This window comes from Balearica regulorum, chromosome 2 (genome assembly GCF_011004875.1).
Source record: "Balearica regulorum gibbericeps isolate bBalReg1 chromosome 2, bBalReg1.pri, whole genome shotgun sequence".
NCBI classification, from domain to species: Eukaryota; Metazoa; Chordata; class Aves; order Gruiformes; family Gruidae; genus Balearica; species Balearica regulorum.
In genome coordinates, this window is record NC_046185.1 from 418,034 (window position 1) to 443,872 (window position 25,839).

Consider the following 25,839-nt stretch of genomic DNA (forward strand, 5'->3'; position numbering starts at 1 on the left):
GCTTGGGTGTTGAGGGCTGCCGGGGAGGAGAGAGGCAGGGTGGGAGCCACCACCAGGACAAGGCGCAGGGGCATTGCCAGGGCTGCTGGCATAGGGGATGGTTACGGGGCGATGGGGAGAAGGATGAGAGGCTGCTTGGGACGAGCACAGCGCAGGCACGCTTGCCCCATGGAGGTCTCTCCCCACTTTCTCTCGCCTCCTTTGCAGAGGGTGCTACCTGAGCAAACGGCTGCCTGCCGGGACAAGGCCATCTGCCCGCACTGCAGTCATCTTGGGACCGGCGAACCTCTCGCCCTGCTCACAGCCCTGCCCTTGTCCTGCACCCGCAGGGGCGTGGTGCCGGGAGGGTGATGGGGCTGCAGGGCCTGAGTGCAGCCGGACCCCCTGCTAGGGGGCACCCAGAGGGAAGCCGTGGGGAGGGCTGGCCCGGGTGTTTCTGGCAGGGCTGGGCTGGTGTGTCATCCCCAGGGGCGGGGAAGGGCAAGGTTTTAAACGTGCTCCGGTCCCAGGCAGGAAGCAGCGGCAAAGCAGCGGGACTGTGGGCACCTGCCGGGCGAGCCCGTCCTGTGACCACTGTGGGCAGGTAGGAGAGGTCTGGTGGAGAGAGGGCTGGCTGGCCATCGTGGGGCCACGCGGGGGGGGCCGCAGCGGACAGAGGCGCTCCCACAAGTCCTGGGTATGCGAGGAATGCGGCATTGCCCACGCCCACCGGCCTGGCTGGGCTGCAGCCAGGTGCCAGGGTGGGACCATGGGCGTAGGACAACAGCCGCACGATGCTGTGGCACACTAGGCACCGCTGGCCCTCGTGGCCAAGCACAGAGGGAGGTTGCTTGTCCCTGACCCTGGCATGCCCCGGGACAGGGGTGGGAGGTGATGACTGCCCAGGCAGGACGGCTCCCAGGGCTCCGACGGGCACAGTGGGGCTCAGTGGGGTGGCGGGTACCAAGGAAGGGGCAGACAGTGGGGCAAGGCATGCAGGGGGCTGGCAGCACCATTCCACGGTACCCAGTGTGGTGGGTACATGGTGCTGTGGTATTGCCTCCCGTGGGCAGGGTGTGACACCATCCCACGGCTGCAGCTCCAGGCGCCTAAAGGGCAGTTCAGCAGTCTGCCGCTGGCTGTCGGTGGGACGCAGGCACTGTGTCCCCTGCTCCCTGGCAGCTGGGCAGGCAGCCCTGCCCAGGAAGGAGTGCTGGGCTGCCCCCAGCCCTGCTCGGAGCAGGGCCCCCCAAAGTGCCCCAGCTACCTTCCCTGTGCCTATTGCCCTTCAGTCACTGCCCTGGACAACTTCTCTGCTGCTCTCCCCACAGACTGCCCCCAGCCCCTCCAGGCTCCCACCCACAGCCCCAGCCTCCTCCCAAGGCTCTGCTGCCCCTTCCCCGTCAGACAGCTCCTCCGTCACCCTCTCCCTGAAAACATGCCCCCCCACTCTGCCGGTAAAACCGGTCCCTTCTCCCTGTCCCTCCCCATGGCCCCCAGCAGCCTCTCCCTCCCCAGCCAGTGCCGGCCTGTTGGTGCACCCCGTGGGTGCAGACGTGCGGGGTTGTCCCATGGGATGTGGGGCAGCTGTGGCTGCAAACGCTGGGTGTACGAGGAAGAGCAGCCTGCGGTGACTCATGTAGAAGGTGCGCGCAGGCTCGCGGCGCCGGTGGGTGCAAAGGGGCTGTGTGTGCACGCGTGCAATGCTATCCAGAGCCATGGCTCATGCCAGCGCCAGCACATTTCCTGACTCAGTCAGAAGCGAAAGGCATGGAGCAGCGATTGCTGCTGCCAGGGAGAGCTGCCCGCGTCGGGGAGAGACCGTGGCCCCGGGGAGGACTGCAGGTGCCAACGCCTGAACCTCTGCCAGGAATCTCCCTGGTTTTGTAGGCAGAGTCAGTTACTAAAAGTTTCCATGGGGCTGACGCCTTCTGACTGAAGGGAGAAGAGTCCTTCCTCTGCCTGCACACCCACTGCCTCCTCCCCTGCCCAAGGAGGGCAGGGGGGTCCACCTCAACCCCCGGGGGTTCCTGCCCCTGGCCCCCCAGCCCCAATGAGAAATGGGCTTCCAAGCTGCCGCAGTGTTACGGGTGGCAGTGCCCAAACCCCTCCGCACTCTGGTAACAGTGGCCAGCTCAGGTCTGGGACATGCGGGGATCTGCCTGGGGCTCTCCTGATACCGCAGCCACAGCGGTGCTGCCCGGCCCTGTGCCCACGGCATGGCTGGGCTGACCCCAGCTCCCCCCAGGCACAGCTCAGCCTGCACCTTCTAACCCGGCGTGTATCTGCCAGGGAAGGGCTGCCGGGCCAGGAGCAGCTTTCCCAGCCCCACAAGGTGGCATGGCCCCAGGACCGGGGTGGGCAGGGCCGGTGATGCCAGAGCCCCGTTGCATGTTCTGTGTGCGCGTGGTGCCAGGCTCAGGGCTGCCCAGCACCAGCACTGTGGGTGTGTGCACCCACCATGAGCCTGCGGGACAGAAGAGACAGACAGCCCTGCAAGGCAGGGGACCCCCTCGCTCACAGCCCACAGCATGGAGCAACTCCCCGTGCTCTCAGCCGGCAAGATGGGCCCCTTGCCCTCCCCCCACAGCAGCCCCCCCCACCAGGCAGAGACCCCCAAGTCCTGATTCTGCTCTCCTCCTCCCCTCACACTCTGTTGCTCAGGACGGCCCTTCCCAGAGGCAGAAGCAGCGCCCCATGGCTGTCCCGCCTGCCATCCCCACCTCTTGGCACCAGAGCCGGGTACAGTCCTGAACCTGCAAACACAAACAGCATTGCCTGGGCAGATCCAAGCCCGTGCGGCCACGCTCGCGCTGACATCACGGGTGGACAGAGCCAGCGCCTGTTGGGACCTTTCCTCCAGGACGGGCAGCCAACCTGGAGCGCAGCTGGGGTGGAGGAGCCCTTGTGAGGAAAAGGTGCTGGCCTGGCCTGGGGGGCGTGGGACGAGCTGTGTGGGCAGACAGGGACGGAGCCCTGTGTGCAGCACTCTGTTGGAGAGGCTGGTCCCGTGGTGAGCAGGGCCCCCGGCATGCAGCTCTTCGCTCCATGGTGTGTTTACACTGGCAGCACCGGGAAGGACATGGGTCTGCGAGCTCCAGGCAGGGAGATATGGCTGGTCTGCACCATCCCCATTCAGTGTGACCGCTGCGGGAGGGGCAGTGTGGCTCCAGCTGTCCCTGGAGCTGCTGTGCCAGTGCCCTTCCCCGTACAGCGGTGCATATCAGGGGAGTAGCCCTGCTCTGGCTGTGTCCTTGCAGCTGGGTCCAGAGATGCTGGCAGGCAGCACCGCGACCCAGACGGCTCGGCTGCAGCAGCTCAGGCGTGTGGGTCTCCTTGGCCTGATGCAGTGCTTTGTGCTCAGCCCCGTGGCCTCGCCTGCCTCCATAGGGCCGGTCCTGCCCTGGGACACTCCACTCTGCACTGGTGCCACGGGCTCTGCCAGGGGATGGGATTCACGTGGGAATAAGGAGCCATCTCTGCTGCCCCAAGGTAGCAGGGCCAGCCCATCGCTCCTTCTCCAACCCCGCAGACATGCTCCAACCCCAGCTCTCCTGCTCCAAACATGCTCCAACCCTGCAGACTCCTGCTGCAGGACTGACCTCCAGCCCAAGGACTGGACAGTGCTGGGCACGGACACCCTGTTGCGCAAGGCTGCAGGCAGCGAGGCTTGGCTGCAGCAGCATATGCCGCAGGCACAGCCCGGAGGCTGTGGCTGACGCGGCTCCCAGAGCTCTGCACAGCCCATACTCAGCCACAAGCGTCCTCCAGCCCTCTGGTGTGCACAGCCCAGCGTGCTGCGGCCTCATACTCCCTCCAGCACCACAATTTGACTGTATAACGGCTGTATCAGGGTTGATCCCAACGTGCCTAGGAGCTTTTGAAACACGAGTGCAGGCATGCAGGTCCGTGCGCTCCCCGTGCAGGCTGCTGCACCCACCCGCTTCTCCTGCTGCCCCCCCCCCCCCTTCCCACACTTTCTGAGCAAGGCAAGGAGGGCAGATGATACCCCGTCTCGGTGCAGCAGTGGGCACCAGGCAAAGAGCCTCTGAGGTTTCTTCTTGGTTCCCTGGCGGCTCCAGCCCCTGCTGACTGGTGCTGCTGTGGGAAGTGTGCCAGGGCTCCAAGCTGACCTCCTGTTCCTGGCAGAGGGGAGCAGCCTTTCTGTGCTGGCTTGGGGTTTGCTCATCCCTGTACCAGTGTCAGCAGTAGCCTGAGCGAGTGCTGGTACTCCCTGGGAATTGCAGCTTTTGGCTGCTGCTTTGCCCCAAGCCCCGCTGCCCTCCAGGCCTATGAAGCTCTGCACAAACTGGTGGCCAGATGCATGTGTCAGCTCATGGGGGCTTTACTCCTCACAGGAGCCAGGCCTGCCTCAGCTCAGTGCTACACAGGTCCCACTGGTGTTTCTACTCCAGGCTCTCTCTTGCGCTGAGATGTCCTAGTGCACACAGCTCAGGATGCAGAGGGTGCTGGCCTCTGGCAGGTCTGGCTCAGCGTGTCAGGTTCAGGGACAAGCACACTGCCCTGAACATGCTCAGCACTTGCCTGTTACTTCCTCCTGCCTGTAAGGTATTTATTTTTCTTTTTTTTCCCCATGTTTAGCATGCAAGCCATAGAAAAGTTGATTTCTCACAGAGCTTTCCCATTCTCTCCCTTCTCTCCAGGGTCTTGACAGCTGTGAAAAGAGTGCAGCGGGAGGATGGAGAGCAAGCCAGCAGTGAACGGCCATGCTGCCCCCATCCATCACCAGGAAGCAAACCACTTGGACCAGGACGTGTTGCCTTGCAAACAGAAAAAAGCAGCTGACCGGGATGTGACGGTGATGGATGCTTCAGGTGAGCCCTTGGAGGCAGCTGGCAGCATTGCTGGAGTGTATGTAGAGGCTTCAAAGAAGATAATGAGCTTTTATGATGCCACCAGAGAGCACCTCCTGAGTCTGGATTCAGCACTCTGTCTTCTGGAGGCCCAGGCAGCCATGGGCTTCATCACTGACCCGGTGAAGAACAGGCATGTCTCTGTAGCAGAAGCCGTGCAGCAGGGGCTGGTGGGGCTGGAGCTGAAGGAGAGGCTGCTCTCTGCAGAGCAAGCTGCTACTGGCTTTGTAGACCCCTACACAGAAGATAAAATCTCCCTCTACCAGGCAATCCGGAAGGATCTGATTGGGAGGGAGCAAGGTACTCGGCTGCTAGAGGCCCAGATTGCAACCGGAGGCACCATTGACCCAGCCACTGGCTGCCGGCTCCCAGCAGATGTTGCCTGTGAGAGGGGATTTTTAGATGAAGAAATGACCCAGCTCCTCTCTGACCCCAGCAATGAGGACAGCAAAGGGTTCCTCAACCCCAGTACTATGGAGAGAGTCACTTATATGGAGCTTATGAAGAGATGTATTGTTGATCCAGCCTCAGGCCTCCTCCTCTTGCCCCTGCAAATCACATTCCCAGGGCTGGGAGGGAGGGTGAGCAGCAGGGATCTGCTGGATTCTGGCATCATCGGCCCTGACATGTTCAGAAGTCTTGAGGAGGGAAGAGTTTCTGCCCAGGAGGTAGCAGAGAATGACTCCGTTCAGCAGTTCCTGCATGGGACAAGGAGTGTGGCTGGTGTCGTCCTGCCTTCTGGTGAGCGGAAAAGTCTTTACCAGGCACTGAGAGAGCATCTCCTCATGCCTGGTGCTGCTCTGATGCTCCTGCAAGTCCAGGCCTCCACCGGCAGCCTGACAGACCCCATAAAGAACAAAAGCTACTCAGTTGATGAGGCTGTCAGGGTCGGTCTCATCGGCCCAGAGCTTCATGAGAAACTGTCTTCAGCTGAGAGGACCATCACCGGATACAGGGACCCCTACACTGGAGAAATGCTCTCTCTGTTCCAAGCCATCAGGAAGGGCTTCATCCCCAAGGACCATGGCATTTTCCTTCTGGAAGCTCAGATGGCCACAGGGGGTATAATTGCTCCAGGCAGGCACCTCCGTGTCCCCACAGAGACAGCTTGCAAGTGGGGGTACCTGGACGAGGCCACAAGACAGCTCCTCTCCAGTCCTACTGATGACATGAAAGGGTTCTTTGACCCCAGCTTCAAGGAGAAGCTGATCTACGCAGACCTTCTCAAGCGCTGTGTCACTGATCCCAGCACGGGGCTCCTTCTGCTGCCACTTGATGGAGACAGCAAAGAAGGATCCGAGGGAACCCACCTGTTCTTTGACCATAGGACCCAAGCAGCTCTGGAAAACACACAGGTACCCATTGCTTTAGGTAAATTCAAGGGAAAGTCGGTGTCTCTCTGGAAACTTCTCTTCTCAGACTACATCCAGAGTGAGCAAAGAGCTGCTCTCACCCAGCAGTACCTTGCAGGAACACTCTCTATGCAAGAATTGGGTAAGGCAGTCAGTGCCACCATTGAGGAAATGGCTTCCACTGCTAATGTCACCTTTGAAGGACTGAGGGACCGGGTGACAGCTGACCAGCTCCTGAGCTCTGAAATCATCAACAAAGATTTGTTTAAGAAATTGAAGGAGGGAGAAACATCAGCCAAAGAAGTTGTCAGCATGGACACTGTCAGGAAGTACCTGCAAGGGACAGGTAGCATTGGTGGGCTCCTGCTTCCGGACTCCCAGGAGAAGATCAGCATCTACCAGGCAAAACGGAAAGGACTTTTAAGGCCAGGAACGTCACTGATCCTCCTGGAGGCACAGGCTGCTACTGGATTTGTCATTGACCCAGCTGCCAACAAAAGGTATTCTGTGGATGAGGCATTAAGAGCCAACGTCATTGGCCCAGATGTTTATGACAAGCTACTGACTGCAGAGAAATCAGTCACCGGCTACAGAGATCCTTACTCAGGGAACAAGATCTCTCTCTTCCAGGCCATGAAGAAGGAGCTCATCGTCAAGGAGCACGCTATCCGCCTGCTTGAGGCCCAGATCGCCACTGGTGGCATCATCGATCCCATCAACAGCCACCGCATCCCCGTGGAGGTGGCCTACCGGCGTGGCTACTTTGACAAGAAGATGAACTTAATCCTTTCTGATCCCAGTGATGATACCAAGGGCTTCTTTGACCCCAACACCCATGAGAACCTCACCTACCTGCAGCTGAAGGAGAAGTGCATCACAGAGCCAAACACTGGGCTCTGCCTCCTTCCCCTGAACAGCAGGAAGCGCCAGTTCATTGATGATGCCACCAGACAGGTGTTCAGGAGCTCCTGGCTGCCGGTCAGGTTTGGGCGGTTACGAGGGGAGAAGGTGTCCATGTGGGACCTGCTGAACTCGGAGTACTTCAGTGAGGGGAGGCGCCGAGAGATATTCAACCACTACCAGCTGAGGAAGCTCACCCTAGAGCAAATTCGAATCATGCTAGAGGAGGAAATGAAAAAATGGGCCCCCATCAAGTTCCCAGCCATGAGAGGTAGCGTCAGTGCTTACCACCTGATGGAAACAGGTGTCATTGACAAGGCCCTGTTTGAGAAGGTGTTGGAGGGATCCATCACACCGGAGGAAGTCCTGCACATGAACTCTGTCAGAAAGTACCTCTATGGCTCTGGCAGCATCGGGGGGATTGTACTCCAGCCATCAAACCAGAGAATAAGCATTTACGAGGCCATGAAGAAAAACATCATGGTCCCAGGAGTAGCCCTCCCACTGCTAGAGGCCCAGGCTGCCACAGGCTTCATCATTGACCCAGTGAACAACCAGAAACTCTGTGTGGATGATGCCATCAAGGAGGGAGTCATTGGGCCAGAAGTCCATGAGAAGCTGCAGCATGCAGAAGGGGCTGTAACAGGCTATAAAGATCCTTTCACGGGCAAGAAGATACCCCTCTTCCAGGCAATGAAGAAGGGCCTGATTGCTGACAAACAGGCGATGCAGTTGATGGAGGTGCAGATGGCTACAGGAGGCATCATTGACCCAACATGCGGCCACTATATCCCTGTAGAATGTGCCCAGAAGCGAGGATGCCTGGATGAGGACACAAACAAGGCCCTTTCTAAGCCCAGTGACAACAACAGAGCCTTCTGTGCCCCAGACAGCAAAGAGACCATGACCTATGCTGAGCTAATCAAGCGCTGCCAGAAGGATGAGATCTCCGGCTTCCACTTGCTGCCTCTACCACAGACAGCTGCTCCTGCCTATACCGATGAACAAATCCAGCAGATTTTTAAGGAAACTGTGGTAAAGGAAAAAGGGCTCTCCCTCTGGGAGCTAGTTCACTCTGGGTATTTCACTGAGGAACAGAGGAGTGACTTCGTGGAGAAGTTCCGGTCTGAGGAAATGTCGCTGCAGCAGCTGGTTGCTCTTGTGCTCAGACTGGTTGGGGAGATGGAAATGAAAGCCCACACCCACATCACCTTGGAAGGGTTGCGGGGCAGTGTCCCAGCAGTCTGGCTGCTGGATGCTGGCATCATTACTGAGAAGACGTTTGAAGAACTGGCTCAGGGCATAAGAACTCCTGAGGAAGTGGCTGCGATGGAGAGTGTGAAGAGGTACTTGCAGGGCACAGGCAGCATTGCCGGAGTATTCATAGAGGCATCCAAAAAGAAGATGAGCTTTTATGATGCCATGAAAAACAATCTCCTCCTCCCTGGGGCTGCTCTGAGGCTGCTAGAAGCTCAGGCAGCCACAGGATACCTAACTGACCCAGCTACAAACCGGAGACTTAGCGTGAGGGATGCTGTGAAAGCAGGTGTGGTTGGTGAAGAGCTCACCGAGAAACTCCTTCTAGCTGAGAGGGCAGTGACTGGCTACACAGACCCCTACACAGGGACCTCCATCTCAATATGTCAAGCGCTCAGGAAAGAGCTGATTCCCCTGGGAGATGCTGTTCCCTTGCTAGAGGCCCAGCTGGCCACAGGAGGGGTCATTGATCCCATTCACCATCATCACCTTCCACTCCAGGCTGCATGCAGATATGGCTTCTATGATGACGACCTGAACCAAACCCTCTCTCAGCTGAATGACAGCACCAGAATCTTTTTTGATCCAAACACAAAGGAGAATGTGACTTACCAGCAGCTGAAGGACAGGTGCATTCATGAGCCTGAGTCAGATCTCTGGCTCCTTCCTCTGTCAGAAAACGCGATGTTCTGTGTCGATGAACAAACCGTTGAGGTGCTGAAATCTGTGACTGTTTGTGTCAACATAGGGCGGTTCAAAGGACAGACAGTGTCAGTCTGGGACCTTCTCAACTCTGAATACCTCTCAGACAGCAAAAGAAGAGAGCTAGTGCAAAAGTACAAAGATGAGAACACTGAAGTACTACATGAAATCATAACAATTGTCATCACAATCATCAAAGAGACTGAGGCGCAGGGCAAGAAGTTTGCATTCAAGGGTCTGCGGAAAAAAGTATCTGCCAGTGACCTCTTCCAGTCTCAACTTATAGACAAAAAAACCCTCGATGAGCTCAACCAGGGGAAGAAAACAGTCAAAGAAGTCACTGAAATGGACTCTGTCCGCAGGTACCTGGAAGGCAGCAATTTCATAGCAGGGGTCCTTATACAGCCAAGCAATGTGAAGATGAGCATCTACCACGCCATGAGGAAGGGCATCCTGAGGCCAGGGACAGCATTGGTGCTGCTGGAGGCGCAGGCTGCCACTGGCTACATTATTGACCCAGAGAAAAACAAGAAGTTTTCAGTGGAGGAAGCATTAACTGAAGGTCTAATTGGAGGGGAGATATTTGAAAAGCTACTCTCTGCAGAAAGAGCTGTGACAGGCTACACTGACCCCTACACAAAAGCCCCAATGTCCCTGTTTGAAGCTATGAACCAAGGACTGATTGTGAAAAGCCATGGCATCCGCCTGCTTGAGGCCCAGATTGCCACCGGCGGCATCATCGACCCCGTGCACAGCCACCGCCTCCCCGTGGAGGTGGCCTACCAGCGTGGCTACTTTGACCAAGAGATGAACCAGATCCTCTCCGACCCCACCGACGACACCAAGGGCTTCTTTGACCCCAACACCCACGAGAACCTCACCTACATGCAGCTCCTGGAGAGATGTGTCCAAGATTCAGAGACTGGATTGTACATGCTACAAGTTGTTCAGGAAGGAGGAAAGTACTTCTACATTGATGAATGTACCAAAAAGGTTTTCCGCTCAAAGCCCCTTGAAGTGAAAGTTGGAAAGTTTAAAGACCAAATGGTTTCCATCTGGGAAATCCTCTGCTCTCATTACATCTCTGAGCAGAAAAGGAAAGAACTAGTGATGCAGTACAAATGCAAAACCCTCACGCTGGAAGATCTTATAGCCCTCATCCTCAAAATAGTTGAGGATACAGAGAAAAGAGCAGAAGCCCTCAAGGTTAAAGGACTCCGGGGGGATGTGTCAATATCAGAATTGTTTAACTCTGAAATAATTGACAAGAAAACTCTAGATCAGCTGCAGGATGGGAGTCTCACACTTGCCAGCCTCACAAAGAAGGACACCATCAAAAGATACTTGGATGGCACTGGATGCATTGCTGGGGTTCTAATCCCATCAAGGAAAGAAAAGATGAGCATCTACCAGGCCCTGGAGAAGGGTCTACTCACAGAGCAATGTGCACTAGGGCTGCTGGAGGCACAGGCTGCCACTGGTTTTCTCATTGACCCACTGAAAAATAAGAAGTTCTCAGTAGATGAGGCTGCCTCGTCTGGGCTGGTGGGTAGCAACTTGCACAAGAAACTCCTATCAGCAGAGAAAGCTGTGACAGGATACACAGATACTCATGCAGGAAATAAATTATCCCTCTTCCAGGCCATAAGGCAAAAGATAATAGTCAAGGAGCATGGCATCCGCCTGCTCGAGGCCCAGATAGCCACCGGCGGCATCATCGATCCCGTGCACAGCCACCGCCTCCCCGTGGAGGTGGCCTACCGGCGTGGCTACTTGGATGAGGAAATGTTTCTTCTACTTTCTGATCCAGATCACGGAAGCAAAGGTTTTATAGATCCAAACACTCATGAGAAAATCAGTTACAGCCAGCTACTAAAGAGATGTTCCAAAGACAGAGATAGTGGATTGTACCTGCTGCAGGTTATGGAAAAAGAAGATGACTATTTCTACATTGATGAGCAAACAAAAAATTCCCTGTTGTCTAAAAAGGTTCAAGTGCCTGTTGGAAAATACAAAGGACGTGTATTATCACTGTGGGAACTTCTCTGTTCTGAGTACATCAGTGAAGAGAAAAGAAAAGAACTGGTGAAAAAATATAAACAGGAATCCCATCACATTCTACAAGGAATCATTGAAACAATACTAAATATCATCAAAAAAAAAGAAGAGGACAGAAGTGATATCTGGTTCCAAGGACTTAGACAACAAATAACAGCATCAGAACTTGTCAGTGCACAGATAATAACAGAAGAAACAATGGAAAAACTTCATGAAGGAAAAGAAACGGCACAAGAAATAGCACAAATGGATAGTGTGAGAAGATACCTTGAGGGAACTGGAAGCATCGCCGGTGTGCTGGTGCCCTCCAAGGCCGACCCCGCCAAGGTGGAGAAGATGAGCATCTACCAGGCCATGTGGAAGGGCATCCTAAGACCAGGGACAGCACTGGTGCTGCTGGAGGCGCAGGCTGCCACCGGCTTCATCATTGACCCGCTCGCCAACAAGAAGCTCTCCGTGGACGAGGCCGTCTCGTCCGGGCTGGTGGGCAGCGAGTTACAGAAAAAACTACTTTGTGCAGAGAGGGCTGTGACAGGCTACACCGACCCGTGCACGGCGCAGAAGATGTCGCTTTTCCAGGCCATGAAGAAGGAGCTCATCGTCAAGGAGCACGGCATCCGCCTGCTCGAGGCCCAGATCGCCACCGGCGGCATCATCGACCCCGTGCACAGCCACCGCCTCCCCGTGGAGGTGGCCTACCGGCGCGGCTACTTTGACCACGAGATGAACCAGATCCTCTCCGACCCCACCGACGACACCAAGGGCTTCTTCGACCCCAACACCCACGAGAACCTCACCTACATGCAGCTCCTCCGCCGCTGCGTGCCCGACCCGGACACGGGGCTGCTCATGCTCCAGCTGATGGACAAGGGCTCCGTGCTCTACCAGCTGACCGAGGACGCCCGGAAAGCCCTGCAGGCCGCCCGCACCACCGTCAGCGTGGGGCTCTTCCAGGGCCAGAGCGTCACAGTCTGGGAGCTCCTCTTCTCCCGCTACGTCCCCGACCACCGGCGCCAGGACCTCCTCCGGAGGTACAAGGCGGGGACGGTCACCATCTCGGAGATGATCACGCTCCTCACCACCATCGTCACCGGGGCTGAGGGCCAGGGCCACGGCGCTGCCCTGGCCCGCAAGCCGACGCAGCGGGAGGCCCCGCCGCCGGCGGCCGAGAATGGCGAGGCCACGGACTCCCGGCGGGAGCGGGAGCGGGAGCGGGAGCGGGAGCGGGAGCGGGAGCAGGAGCGGGAGCGGGAGCTGGAGCTGGAGCGGTCCCTGAAGTCCCGCACCGTTGAGGTCTCGGCGGGCGGCTTCCACGGCAGGAAGGTCTCCCTGTGGGAGCTCCTCTTCTCCAAGTACGTCTCCGAGGCAAAGAGGCAGGAGCTGCTGGGCAAGGTCCGGGCCGGGAGCCTGGCGCTGGACGAGCTGGCAAGGCTCCTCACTGTCCTCATCGAGGAGGCGGTGGAGCGGAGCAGCAACGTGAAATTCACGGGCCTCAGGAGGCAGGTGACGGCCTCGGACCTGGCGGACTCGGGCATCATCGACAAGGACACGCTGGCCGACCTCGTCCAGGGCTCCAAGACGGTGGAGGAGGTGACGGAAATGGCCTCCGTCAAGCGCTACCTGGACGGCACGGGCTGCATCGCCGGCGTGCTGGTGCCCTCCAAGGCCGACCCCGCCAAGGTGGAGAAGATGAGCATCTACCAGGCCATGTGGAAGGGCATCCTGAGGCAGGGCACGGCCCTGGTGCTGCTGGAGGCGCAGGCTGCCACCGGCTTCGTCATTGACCCGCTCGCCAACAAGAAGCTCTCCGTGGACGAGGCCGTCTCGTCCGGGCTGGTGGGCAGCGAGCTGCACGAGAAGCTCCTGTCGGCCGAGAGGGCCGTGACGGGCTACACCGACCCCTACACCGGCGACCAGATCTCCCTCTTCCAGGCCATGAAGAAGGAGCTCATCGTCAAGGAGCACGGCATCCGCCTGCTCGAGGCCCAGATCGCCACCGGCGGCATCATCGACCCCGTGCACAGCCACCGCCTCCCCGTGGAGGTGGCCTACCGGCGCGGCTACTTTGACCACGAGATGAACCAGATCCTCTCCGACCCCACCGACGACACCAAGGGCTTCTTCGACCCCAACACCCACGAGAACCTCACCTACATGCAGCTCCTCCGCCGCTGCGTGCCCGACCCGGACACGGGGCTGCTCATGCTCCAGCTGATGGACAAGGGCTCCGTGCTCTACCAGCTGACCGAGGACGCCCGGAAAGCCCTGCAGGCCGCCCGCACCACCGTCAGCGTGGGGCTCTTCCAGGGCCAGAGCGTCACAGTCTGGGAGCTCCTCTTCTCCCGCTACGTCCCCGACCACCGGCGCCAGGACCTCCTCCGGAGGTACAAGGCGGGGACGGTCACCATCTCGGAGATGATCACGCTCCTCACCACCATCGTCACCGGGGCTGAGGGCCAGGGCCACGGCGCTGCCCTGGCCCGCAAGCCGACGCAGCGGGAGGCCCCGCCGCCGGCGGCCGAGAATGGCGAGGCCACGGACTCCCGGCGGGAGCGGGAGCGGGAGCGGGAGCGGGAGCGGGAGCGGGAGCAGGAGCGGGAGCGGGAGCTGGAGCTGGAGCGGTCCCTGAAGTCCCGCACCGTTGAGGTCTCGGCGGGCGGCTTCCACGGCAGGAAGGTCTCCCTGTGGGAGCTCCTCTTCTCCAAGTACGTCTCCGAGGCAAAGAGGCAGGAGCTGCTGGGCAAGGTCCGGGCCGGGAGCCTGGCGCTGGACGAGCTGGCAAGGCTCCTCACCGTCCTCATCGAGGAGGCGGTGGAGCGGAGCAGCAACGTGAAATTCACGGGCCTCAGGAGGCAGGTGACGGCCTCGGACCTGGCGGACTCGGGCATCATCGACAAGGACACGCTGGCCGACCTCGTCCAGGGCTCCAAGACGGTGGAGGAGGTGACGGAAATGGCCTCCGTCAAGCGCTACCTGGACGGCACGGGCTGCATCGCCGGCGTGCTGGTGCCCTCCAAGGCCGACCCCGCCAAGGTGGAGAAGATGAGCATCTACCAGGCCATGTGGAAGGGCATCCTGAGGCAGGGCACGGCCCTGGTGCTGCTGGAGGCGCAGGCTGCCACCGGCTTCGTCATTGACCCGCTCGCCAACAAGAAGCTCTCCGTGGACGAGGCCGTCTCGTCCGGGCTGGTGGGCAGCGAGCTGCACGAGAAGCTCCTGTCGGCCGAGAGGGCCGTGACGGGCTACACCGACCCCTACACCGGCGACCAGATCTCCCTCTTCCAGGCCATGAAGAAGGAGCTCATCGTCAAGGAGCACGGCATCCGCCTGCTCGAGGCCCAGATCGCCACCGGCGGCATCATCGACCCCGTGCACAGCCACCGCCTCCCCGTGGAGGTGGCCTACCGGCGCGGCTACTTTGACCACGAGATGAACCAGATCCTCTCCGACCCCACCGACGACACCAAGGGCTTCTTCGACCCCAACACCCACGAGAACCTCACCTACATGCAGCTCCTCCGCCGCTGCGTGCCCGACCCGGACACGGGGCTGCTCATGCTCCAGCTGATGGACAAGGGCTCCGTGCTCTACCAGCTGACCGAGGACGCCCGGAAAGCCCTGCAGGCCGCCCGCACCACCGTCAGCGTGGGGCTCTTCCAGGGCCAGAGCGTCACAGTCTGGGAGCTCCTCTTCTCCCGCTACGTCCCCGACCACCGGCGCCAGGACCTCCTCCGGAGGTACAAGGCGGGGACGGTCACCATCTCGGAGATGATCACGCTCCTCACCACCATCGTCACCGGGGCTGAGGGCCAGGGCCACGGCGCTGCCCTGGCCCGCAAGCCGACGCAGCGGGAGGCCCCGCCGCCGGCGGCCGAGAATGGCGAGGCCACGGACTCCCGGCGGGAGCGGGAGCGGGAGCGGGAGCGGGAGCGGGAGCGGGAGCAGGAGCGGGAGCGGGAGCTGGAGCTGGAGCGGTCCCTGAAGTCCCGCACCGTTGAGGTCTCGGCGGGCGGCTTCCACGGCAGGAAGGTCTCCCTGTGGGAGCTCCTCTTCTCCAAGTACGTCTCCGAGGCAAAGAGGCAGGAGCTGCTGGGCAAGGTCCGGGCCGGGAGCCTGGCGCTGGACGAGCTGGCAAGGCTCCTCACCGTCCTCATCGAGGAGGCGGTGGAGCGGAGCAGCAACGTGAAATTCACGGGCCTCAGGAGGCAGGTGACGGCCTCGGACCTGGCGGACTCGGGCATCATCGACAAGGACAACGCTGGCCGACCTCGTCCAGGGCTCCAAGACGGTGGAGGAGGTGACGGAAATGGCCTCCGTCAAGCGCTACCTGGATGGCACGGGCTGCATCGCCGGCGTGCTGGTGCCCTCCAAGGCCGACCCCGCCAAGGTGGAGAAGATGAGCATCTACCAGGCCATGTGGAAGGGCATCCTGAGGCAGGGCACGGCCCTGGTGCTGCTGGAGGCGCAGGCTGCCACCGGCTTCGTCATTGACCCGCTCGCCAACAAGAAGCTCTCCGTGGACGAGGCCGTCTCGTCCGGGCTGGTGGGCAGCGAGCTGCACGAGAAGCTCCTGTCGGCCGAGAGGGCCGTGACGGGCTACACCGACCCCTACACCGGCGACCAGATCTCCCTCTTCCAGGCCATGAAGAAGGAGCTCATCGTCAAGGAGCACGGCATCCGCCTGCTCGAGGCCCAGATCGCCACCGGCGGCATCATCGACCCCGTGCACAGCCACCACCTCCCCGTGGAGGTGGCCTACCGGCGCGGCTACTTTGACCACGAGATGAACCAGATCCTCTCCGACCCCACCGACGACACCAAGGGCTTCTTCGACCCCAACACCCACGAGAACCTCACCTACATGCAGCTCCTCCGCCGCTGCGTGCCCGACCCGGACACGGGGCTGCTCATGCTCCAGCTGATGGACAAGGGCTCCGTGCTCTACCAGCTGACCGAGGACGCCCGGAAAGCCCTGCAGGCCGCCCGCACCACCGTCAGCGTGGGGCTCTTCCAGGGCCAGAGCGTCACAGTCTGGGAGCTCCTCTTCTCCCGCTACGTCCCCGACCACCGGCGCCAGGACCTCCTCCGGAGGTACAAGGCGGGGACGGTCACCATCTCGGAGATGATCACGCTCCTCACCACCATCGTCACCGGGGCTGAGGGCCAGGGCCACGGCGCTGCCCTGGCCCGCAAGCCGACGCAGCGGGAGGCCCCGCCGCCGGCGGCCGAGAATGGCGAGGCCACGGACTCCCGGCGGGAGCGGGAGCGGGAGCGGGAGCGGGAGCAGGAGCGGGAGCGGGAGCTGGAGCTGGAGCGGTCCCTGAAGTCCCGCACCGTTGAGGTCTCGGCGGGCGGCTTCCACGGCAGGAAGGTCTCCCTGTGGGAGCTCCTCTTCTCCAAGTACGTCTCCGAGGCAAAGAGGCAGGAGCTGCTGGGCAAGGTCCGGGCCGGGAGCCTGGCGCTGGACGAGCTGGCAAGGCTCCTCACCGTCCTCATCGAGGAGGCGGTGGAGCGGAGCAGCAACGTGAAATTCACGGGCCTCAGGAGGCAGGTGACGGCCTCGGACCTGGCGGACTCGGGCATCATCGACAAGGACACGCTGGCCGACCTCGTCCAGGGCTCCAAGACGGTGGAGGAGGTGACGGAAATGGCCTCCGTCAAGCGCTACCTGGATGGCACGGGCTGCATCGCCGGCGTGCTGGTGCCCTCCAAGGCCGACCCCGCCAAGGTGGAGAAGATGAGCATCTACCAGGCCATGTGGAAGGGCATCCTGAGGCAGGGCACGGCCCTGGTGCTGCTGGAGGCGCAGGCTGCCACCGGCTTCGTCATTGACCCGCTCGCCAACAAGAAGCTCTCCGTGGACGAGGCCGTCTCGTCCGGGCTGGTGGGCAGCGAGCTGCACGAGAAGCTCCTGTCGGCCGAGAGGGCCGTGACGGGCTACACCGACCCCTACACCGGCGACCAGATCTCCCTCTTCCAGGCCATGAAGAAGGAGCTCATCGTCAAGGAGCACGGCATCCGCCTGCTCGAGGCCCAGATCGCCACCGGCGGCATCATCGACCCCGTGCACAGCCACCGCCTCCCCGTGGAGGTGGCCTACCGGCGCGGCTACTTTGACCACGAGATGAACCAGATCCTCTCCGACCCCACCGACGACACCAAGGGCTTCTTCGACCCCAACACCCACGAGAACCTCACCTACATGCAGCTCCTCCGCCGCTGCGTGCCCGACCCGGACACGGGGCTGCTCATGCTCCAGCTGATGGACAAGGGCTCCGTGCTCTACCAGCTGACCGAGGACGCCCGGAAAGCCCTGCAGGCCGCCCGCACCACCGTCAGCGTGGGGCTCTTCCAGGGCCAGAGCGTCACAGTCTGGGAGCTCCTCTTCTCCCGCTACGTCCCCGACCACCGGCGCCAGGACCTCCTCCGGAGGTACAAGGCGGGGACGGTCACCATCTCGGAGATGATCACGCTCCTCACCACCATCGTCACCGGGGCTGAGGGCCAGGGCCACGGCGCTGCCCTGGCCCGCAAGCCGACGCAGCGGGAGGCCCCGCCGCCGGCGGCCGAGAATGGCGAGGCCACGGACTCCCGGCGGGAGCGGGAGCGGGAGCGGGAGCGGGAGCGGGAGCGGGAGCAGGAGCGGGAGCGGGAGCTGGAGCTGGAGCGGTCCCTGAAGTCCCGCACCGTTGAGGTCTCGGCGGGCGGCTTCCACGGCAGGAAGGTCTCCCTGTGGGAGCTCCTCTTCTCCAAGTACGTCTCCGAGGCAAAGAGGCAGGAGCTGCTGGGCAAGGTCCGGGCCGGGAGCCTGGCGCTGGACGAGCTGGCAAGGCTCCTCACCGTCCTCATCGAGGAGGCGGTGGAGCGGAGCAGCAACGTGAAATTCACGGGCCTCAGGAGGCAGGTGACGGCCTCGGACCTGGCGGACTCGGGCATCATCGACAAGGACACGCTGGCCGACCTCGTCCAGGGCTCCAAGACGGTGGAGGAGGTGACGGAAATGGCCTCCGTCAAGCGCTACCTGGATGGCACGGGCTGCATCGCCGGCGTGCTGGTGCCCTCCAAGGCCGACCCCGCCAAGGTGGAGAAGATGAGCATCTACCAGGCCATGTGGAAGGGCATCCTGAGGCAGGGCACGGCCCTGGTGCTGCTGGAGGCGCAGGCTGCCACCGGCTTCGTCATTGACCCGCTCGCCAACAAGAAGCTCTCCGTGGACGAGGCCGTCTCGTCCGGGCTGGTGGGCAGCGAGCTGCACGAGAAGCTCCTGTCGGCCGAGAGGGCCGTGACGGGCTACACCGACCCCTACACCGGCGACCAGATCTCCCTCTTCCAGGCCATGAAGAAGGAGCTCATCGTCAAGGAGCACGGCATCCGCCTGCTCGAGGCCCAGATCGCCACCGGCGGCATCATCGACCCCGTGCACAGCCACCGCCTCCCCGTGGAGGTGGCCTACCGGCGCGGCTACTTTGACCACGAGATGAACCAGATCCTCTCCGACCCCACCGACGACACCAAGGGCTTCTTCGACCCCAACACCCACGAGAACCTCACCTACATGCAGCTCCTCCGCCGCTGCGTGCCCGACCCGGACACGGGGCTGCTCATGCTCCAGCTGATGGACAAGGGCTCCGTGCTCTACCAGCTGACCGAGGACGCCCGGAAAGCCCTGCAGGCCGCCCGCACCACCGTCAGCGTGGGGCTCTTCCAGGGCCAGAGCGTCACAGTCTGGGAGCTCCTCTTCTCCCGCTACGTCCCCGACCACCGGCGCCAGGACCTCCTCCGGAGGTACAAGGCGGGGACGGTCACCATCTCGGAGATGATCACGCTCCTCACCACCATCGTCACCGGGGCTGAGGGCCAGGGCCACGGCGCTGCCCTGGCCCGCAAGCCGACGCAGCGGGAGGCCCCGCCGCCGGCGGCCGAGAATGGCGAGGCCACGGACTCCCGGCGGGAGCGGGAGCGGGAGCGGGAGCGGGAGCAGGAGCGGGAGCGGGAGCTGGAGCTGGAGCGGTCCCTGAAGTCCCGCACCGTTGAGGTCTCGGCGGGCGGCTTCCACGGCAGGAAGGTCTCCCTGTGGGAGCTCCTCTTCTCCAAGTACGTCTCCGAGGCAAAGAGGCAGGAGCTGCTGGGCAAGGTCCGGGCCGGGAGCCTGGCGCTGGACGAGCTGGCAAGGCTCCTCACCGTCCTCATCGAGGAGGCGGTGGAGCGGAGCAGCAACGTGAAATTCACGGGCCTCAGGAGGCAGGTGACGGCCTCGGACCTGGCGGACTCGGGCATCATCGACAAGGACACGCTGGCCGACCTCGTCCAGGGCTCCAAGACGGTGGAGGAGGTGACGGAAATGGCCTCCGTCAAGCGCTACCTGGACGGCACGGGCTGCATCGCCGGCGTGCTGGTGCCCTCCAAGGCCGACCCCGCCAAGGTGGAGAAGATGAGCATCTACCAGGCCATGTGGAAGGGCATCCTGAGGCAGGGCACGGCCCTGGTGCTGCTGGAGGCGCAGGCTGCCACCGGCTTCGTCATTGACCCGCTCGCCAACAAGAAGCTCTCCGTGGACGAGGCCGTCTCGTCCGGGCTGGTGGGCAGCGAGCTGCACGAGAAGCTCCTGTCGGCCGAGAGGGCCGTGACGGGCTACACCGACCCCTACACCGGCGACCAGATCTCCCTCTTCCAGGCCATGAAGAAGGAGCTCATCGTCAAGGAGCACGGCATCCGCCTGCTCGAGGCCCAGATCGCCACCGGCGGCATCATCGACCCCGTGCACAGCCACCGCCTCCCCGTGGAGGTGGCCTACCGGCGCGGCTACTTTGACCACGAGATGAACCAGATCCTCTCCGACCCCACCGACGACACCAAGGGCTTCTTCGACCCCAACACCCACGAGAACCTCACCTACATGCAGCTCCTCCGCCGCTGCGTGCCCGACCCGGACACGGGGCTGCTCATGCTCCAGCTGATGGACAAGGGCTCCGTGCTCTACCAGCTGACCGAGGACGCCCGGAAAGCCCTGCAGGCCGCCCGCACCACCGTCAGCGTGGGGCTCTTCCAGGGCCAGAGCGTCACAGTCTGGGAGCTCCTCTTCTCCCGCTACGTCCCCGACCACCGGCGCCAGGACCTCCTCCGGAGGTACAAGGCGGGGACGGTCACCATCTCGGAGATGATCACGCTCCTCACCACCATCGTCACCGGGGCTGAGGGCCAGGGCCACGGCGCTGCCCTGGCCCGCAAGCCGACGCAGCGGGAGGCCCCGCCGCCGGCGGCCGAGAATGGCGAGGCCACGGACTCCCGGCGGGAGCGGGAGCGGGAGCGGGAGCGGGAGCGGGAGCGGGAGCAGGAGCGGGAGCGGGAGCTGGAGCTGGAGCGGTCCCTGAAGTCCCGCACCGTTGAGGTCTCGGCGGGCGGCTTCCACGGCAGGAAGGTCTCCCTGTGGGAGCTCCTCTTCTCCAAGTACGTCTCCGAGGCAAAGAGGCAGGAGCTGCTGGGCAAGGTCCGGGCCGGGAGCCTGGCGCTGGACGAGCTGGCAAGGCTCCTCACCGTCCTCATCGAGGAGGCGGTGGAGCGGAGCAGCAACGTGAAATTCACGGGCCTCAGGAGGCAGGTGACGGCCTCGGACCTGGCGGACTCGGGCATCATCGACAAGGACACGCTGGCCGACCTCGTCCAGGGCTCCAAGACGGTGGAGGAGGTGACGGAAATGGCCTCCGTCAAGCGCTACCTGGACGGCACGGGCTGCATCGCCGGCGTGCTGGTGCCCTCCAAGGCCGACCCCGCCAAGGTGGAGAAGATGAGCATCTACCAGGCCATGTGGAAGGGCATCCTGAGGCAGGGCACGGCCCTGGTGCTGCTGGAGGCGCAGGCTGCCACCGGCTTCGTCATTGACCCGCTCGCCAACAAGAAGCTCTCCGTGGACGAGGCCGTCTCGTCCGGGCTGGTGGGCAGCGAGCTGCACGAGAAGCTCCTGTCGGCCGAGAGGGCCGTGACGGGCTACACCGACCCCTACACCGGCGACCAGATCTCCCTCTTCCAGGCCATGAAGAAGGAGCTCATCGTCAAGGAGCACGGCATCCGCCTGCTCGAGGCCCAGATCGCCACCGGCGGCATCATCGACCCCGTGCACAGCCACCGCCTCCCCGTGGAGGTGGCCTACCGGCGCGGCTACTTTGACCACGAGATGAACCAGATCCTCTCCGACCCCACCGACGACACCAAGGGCTTCTTCGACCCCAACACCCACGAGAACCTCACCTACATGCAGCTCCTCCGCCGCTGCGTGCCCGACCCGGACACGGGGCTGCTCATGCTCCAGCTGATGGACAAGGGCTCCGTGCTCTACCAGCTGACCGAGGACGCCCGGAAAGCCCTGCAGGCCGCCCGCACCACCGTCAGCGTGGGGCTCTTCCAGGGCCAGAGCGTCACAGTCTGGGAGCTCCTCTTCTCCCGCTACGTCCCCGACCACCGGCGCCAGGACCTCCTCCGGAGGTACAAGGCGGGGACGGTCACCATCTCGGAGATGATCACGCTCCTCACCACCATCGTCACCGGGGCTGAGGGCCAGGGCCACGGCGCTGCCCTGGCCCGCAAGCCGACGCAGCGGGAGGCCCCGCCGCCGGCGGCCGAGAATGGCGAGGCCACGGACTCCCGGCGGGAGCGGGAGCGGGAGCGGGAGCGGGAGCGGGAGCAGGAGCGGGAGCGGGAGCTGGAGCTGGAGCGGTCCCTGAAGTCCCGCACCGTTGAGGTCTCGGCGGGCGGCTTCCACGGCAGGAAGGTCTCCCTGTGGGAGCTCCTCTTCTCCAAGTACGTCTCCGAGGCAAAGAGGCAGGAGCTGCTGGGCAAGGTCCGGGCCGGGAGCCTGGCGCTGGACGAGCTGGCAAGGCTCCTCACTGTCCTCATCGAGGAGGCGGTGGAGCGGAGCAGCAACGTGAAATTCACGGGCCTCAGGAGGCAGGTGACGGCCTCGGACCTGGCGGACTCGGGCATCATCGACAAGGACACGCTGGCCGACCTCGTCCAGGGCTCCAAGACGGTGGAGGAGGTGACGGAAATGGCCTCCGTCAAGCGCTACCTGGACGGCACGGGCTGCATCGCCGGCGTGCTGGTGCCCTCCAAGGCCGACCCCGCCAAGGTGGAGAAGATGAGCATCTACCAGGCCATGTGGAAGGGCATCCTGAGGCAGGGCACGGCCCTGGTGCTGCTGGAGGCGCAGGCTGCCACCGGCTTCGTCATTGACCCGCTCGCCAACAAGAAGCTCTCCGTGGACGAGGCCGTCTCGTCCGGGCTGGTGGGCAGCGAGCTGCACGAGAAGCTCCTGTCGGCCGAGAGGGCCGTGACGGGCTACACCGACCCCTACACCGGCGACCAGATCTCCCTCTTCCAGGCCATGAAGAAGGAGCTCATCGTCAAGGAGCACGGCATCCGCCTGCTCGAGGCCCAGATCGCCACCGGCGGCATCATCGACCCCGTGCACAGCCACCGCCTCCCCGTGGAGGTGGCCTACCGGCGCGGCTACTTTGACCACGAGATGAACCAGATCCTCTCCGACCCCACCGACGACACCAAGGGCTTCTTCGACCCCAACACCCACGAGAACCTCACCTACATGCAGCTCCTCCGCCGCTGCGTGCCCGACCCGGACACGGGGCTGCTCATGCTCCAGCTGATGGACAAGGGCTCCGTGCTCTACCAGCTGACCGAGGACGCCCGGAAAGCCCTGCAGGCCGCCCGCACCACCGTCAGCGTGGGGCTCTTCCAGGGCCAGAGCGTCACAGTCTGGGAGCTCCTCTTCTCCCGCTACGTCCCCGACCACCGGCGCCAGGACCTCCTCCGGAGGTACAAGGCGGGGACGGTCACCATCTCGGAGATGATCACGCTCCTCACCACCATCGTCACTGGGGCTGAGGGCCAGGGCCACGGCGCTGCCCTGGCCCGCAAGCCGACGCAGCGGGAGGCCCCGCCGCCGGCGGCCGAGAATGGCGAGGCCACGGACTCCCGGCGGGAGCGGGAGCGGGAGCGGGAGCGGGAGCGGGAGCGGGAGCAGGAGCGGGAGCGGGAGCTGGAGCTGGAGCGGTCCCTGAAGTCCCGCACCGTTGAGGTCTCGGCGGGCGGCTTCCACGGCAGGAAGGTCTCCCTGTGGGAGCTCCTCTTCTCCAAGTACGTCTCCGAGGCAAAGAGGCAGGAGCTGCTGGGCAAGGTCCGGGCCGGGAGCCTGGCGCTGGACGAGCTGGCAAGGCTCCTCACCGTCCTCATCGAGGAGGCGGTGGAGCGGAGCAGCAACGTGAAATTCACGGGCCTCAGGAGGCAGGTGACGGCCTCGGACCTGGCGGACTCGGGCATCATCGACAAGGACACGCTGGCCGACCTCGTCCAGGGCTCCAAGACGGTGGAGGAGGTGACGGAAATGGCCTCCGTCAAGCGCTACCTGGATGGCACGGGCTGCATCGCCGGCGTGCTGGTGCCCTCCAAGGCCGACCCCGCCAAGGTGGAGAAGATGAGCATCTACCAGGCCATGTGGAAGGGCATCCTGAGGCAGGGCACGGCCCTGGTGCTGCTGGAGGCGCAGGCTGCCACCGGCTTCGTCATTGACCCGCTCGCCAACAAGAAGCTCTCCGTGGACGAGGCCGTCTCGTCCGGGCTGGTGGGCAGCGAGCTGCACGAGAAGCTCCTGTCGGCCGAGAGGGCCGTGACGGGCTACACCGACCCCTACACCGGCGACCAGATCTCCCTCTTCCAGGCCATGAAGAAGGAGCTCATCGTCAAGGAGCACGGCATCCGCCTGCTCGAGGCCCAGATCGCCACCGGCGGCATCATCGACCCCGTGCACAGCCACCGCCTCCCCGTGGAGGTGGCCTACCGGCGCGGCTACTTTGACCACGAGATGAACCAGATCCTCTCCGACCCCACCGACGACACCAAGGGCTTCTTCGACCCCAACACCCACGAGAACCTCACCTACATGCAGCTCCTCCGCCGCTGCGTGCCCGACCCGGACACGGGGCTGCTCATGCTCCAGCTGATGGACAAGGGCTCCGTGCTCTACCAGCTGACCGAGGACGCCCGGAAAGCCCTGCAGGCCGCCCGCACCACCGTCAGCGTGGGGCTCTTCCAGGGCCAGAGCGTCACAGTCTGGGAGCTCCTCTTCTCCCGCTACGTCCCCGACCACCGGCGCCAGGACCTCCTCCGGAGGTACAAGGCGGGGACGGTCACCATCTCGGAGATGATCACGCTCCTCACCACCATCGTCACCGGGGCTGAGGGCCAGGGCCACGGCGCTGCCCTGGCCCGCAAGCCGACGCAGCGGGAGGCCCCGCCGCCGGCGGCCGAGAATGGCGAGGCCACGGACTCCCGGCGGGAGCGGGAGCGGGAGCGGGAGCGGGAGCAGGAGCGGGAGCGGGAGCTGGAGCTGGAGCGGTCCCTGAAGTCCCGCACCGTTGAGGTCTCGGCGGGCGGCTTCCACGGCAGGAAGGTCTCCCTGTGGGAGCTCCTCTTCTCCAAGTACGTCTCCGAGGCAAAGAGGCAGGAGCTGCTGGGCAAGGTCCGGGCCGGGAGCCTGGCGCTGGACGAGCTGGCAAGGCTCCTCACCGTCCTCATCGAGGAGGCGGTGGAGCGGAGCAGCAACGTGAAATTCACGGGCCTCAGGAGGCAGGTGACGGCCTCGGACCTGGCGGACTCGGGCATCATCGACAAGGACACGCTGGCCGACCTCGTCCAGGGCTCCAAGACGGTGGAGGAGGTGACGGAAATGGCCTCCGTCAAGCGCTACCTGGACGGCACGGGCTGCATCGCCGGCGTGCTGGTGCCCTCCAAGGCCGACCCCGCCAAGGTGGAGAAGATGAGCATCTACCAGGCCATGTGGAAGGGCATCCTGAGGCAGGGCACGGCCCTGGTGCTGCTGGAGGCGCAGGCTGCCACCGGCTTCGTCATTGACCCGCTCGCCAACAAGAAGCTCTCCGTGGACGAGGCCGTCTCGTCCGGGCTGGTGGGCAGCGAGCTGCACGAGAAGCTCCTGTCGGCCGAGAGGGCCGTGACGGGCTACACCGACCCCTACACCGGCGACCAGATCTCCCTCTTCCAGGCCATGAAGAAGGAGCTCATCGTCAAGGAGCACGGCATCCGCCTGCTCGAGGCCCAGATCGCCACCGGCGGCATCATCGACCCCGTGCACAGCCACCGCCTCCCCGTGGAGGTGGCCTACCGGCGCGGCTACTTTGACCACGAGATGAACCAGATCCTCTCCGACCCCACCGACGACACCAAGGGCTTCTTCGACCCCAACACCCACGAGAACCTCACCTACATGCAGCTCCTCCGCCGCTGCGTGCCCGACCCGGACACGGGGCTGCTCATGCTCCAGCTGATGGACAAGGGCTCCGTGCTCTACCAGCTGACCGAGGACGCCCGGAAAGCCCTGCAGGCCGCCCGCACCACCGTCAGCGTGGGGCTCTTCCAGGGCCAGAGCGTCACAGTCTGGGAGCTCCTCTTCTCCCGCTACGTCCCCGACCACCGGCGCCAGGACCTCCTCCGGAGGTACAAGGCGGGGACGGTCACCATCTCGGAGATGATCACGCTCCTCACCACCATCGTCACCGGGGCTGAGGGCCAGGGCCACGGCGCTGCCCTGGCCCGCAAGCCGACGCAGCGGGAGGCCCCGCCGCCGGCGGCCGAGAATGGCGAGGCCACGGACTCCCGGCGGGAGCGGGAGCGGGAGCGGGAGCGGGAGCGGG

General features: G+C 63.0%; 1 protein-coding gene across 1 annotated transcript in view; it reads left to right on the forward strand.

Annotated features, from left to right (window-relative positions):
* The first annotated feature begins 531 nt into the window (after positions 1-531).
* Positions 532-25,839, forward strand: part of EPPK1 (epiplakin 1) — a 38,455-nt gene continuing 13,147 nt past the window's right edge. The window contains 4 exon segments of the mRNA XM_075747207.1: positions 532-583; positions 4,644-15,367; positions 15,369-23,096; positions 23,178-25,804. Coding sequence (XP_075603322.1) covers positions 4,679-15,367; positions 15,369-23,096; positions 23,178-25,804 — 21,044 coding nt within the window. The 5' untranslated portion in view covers positions 532-583; positions 4,644-4,678.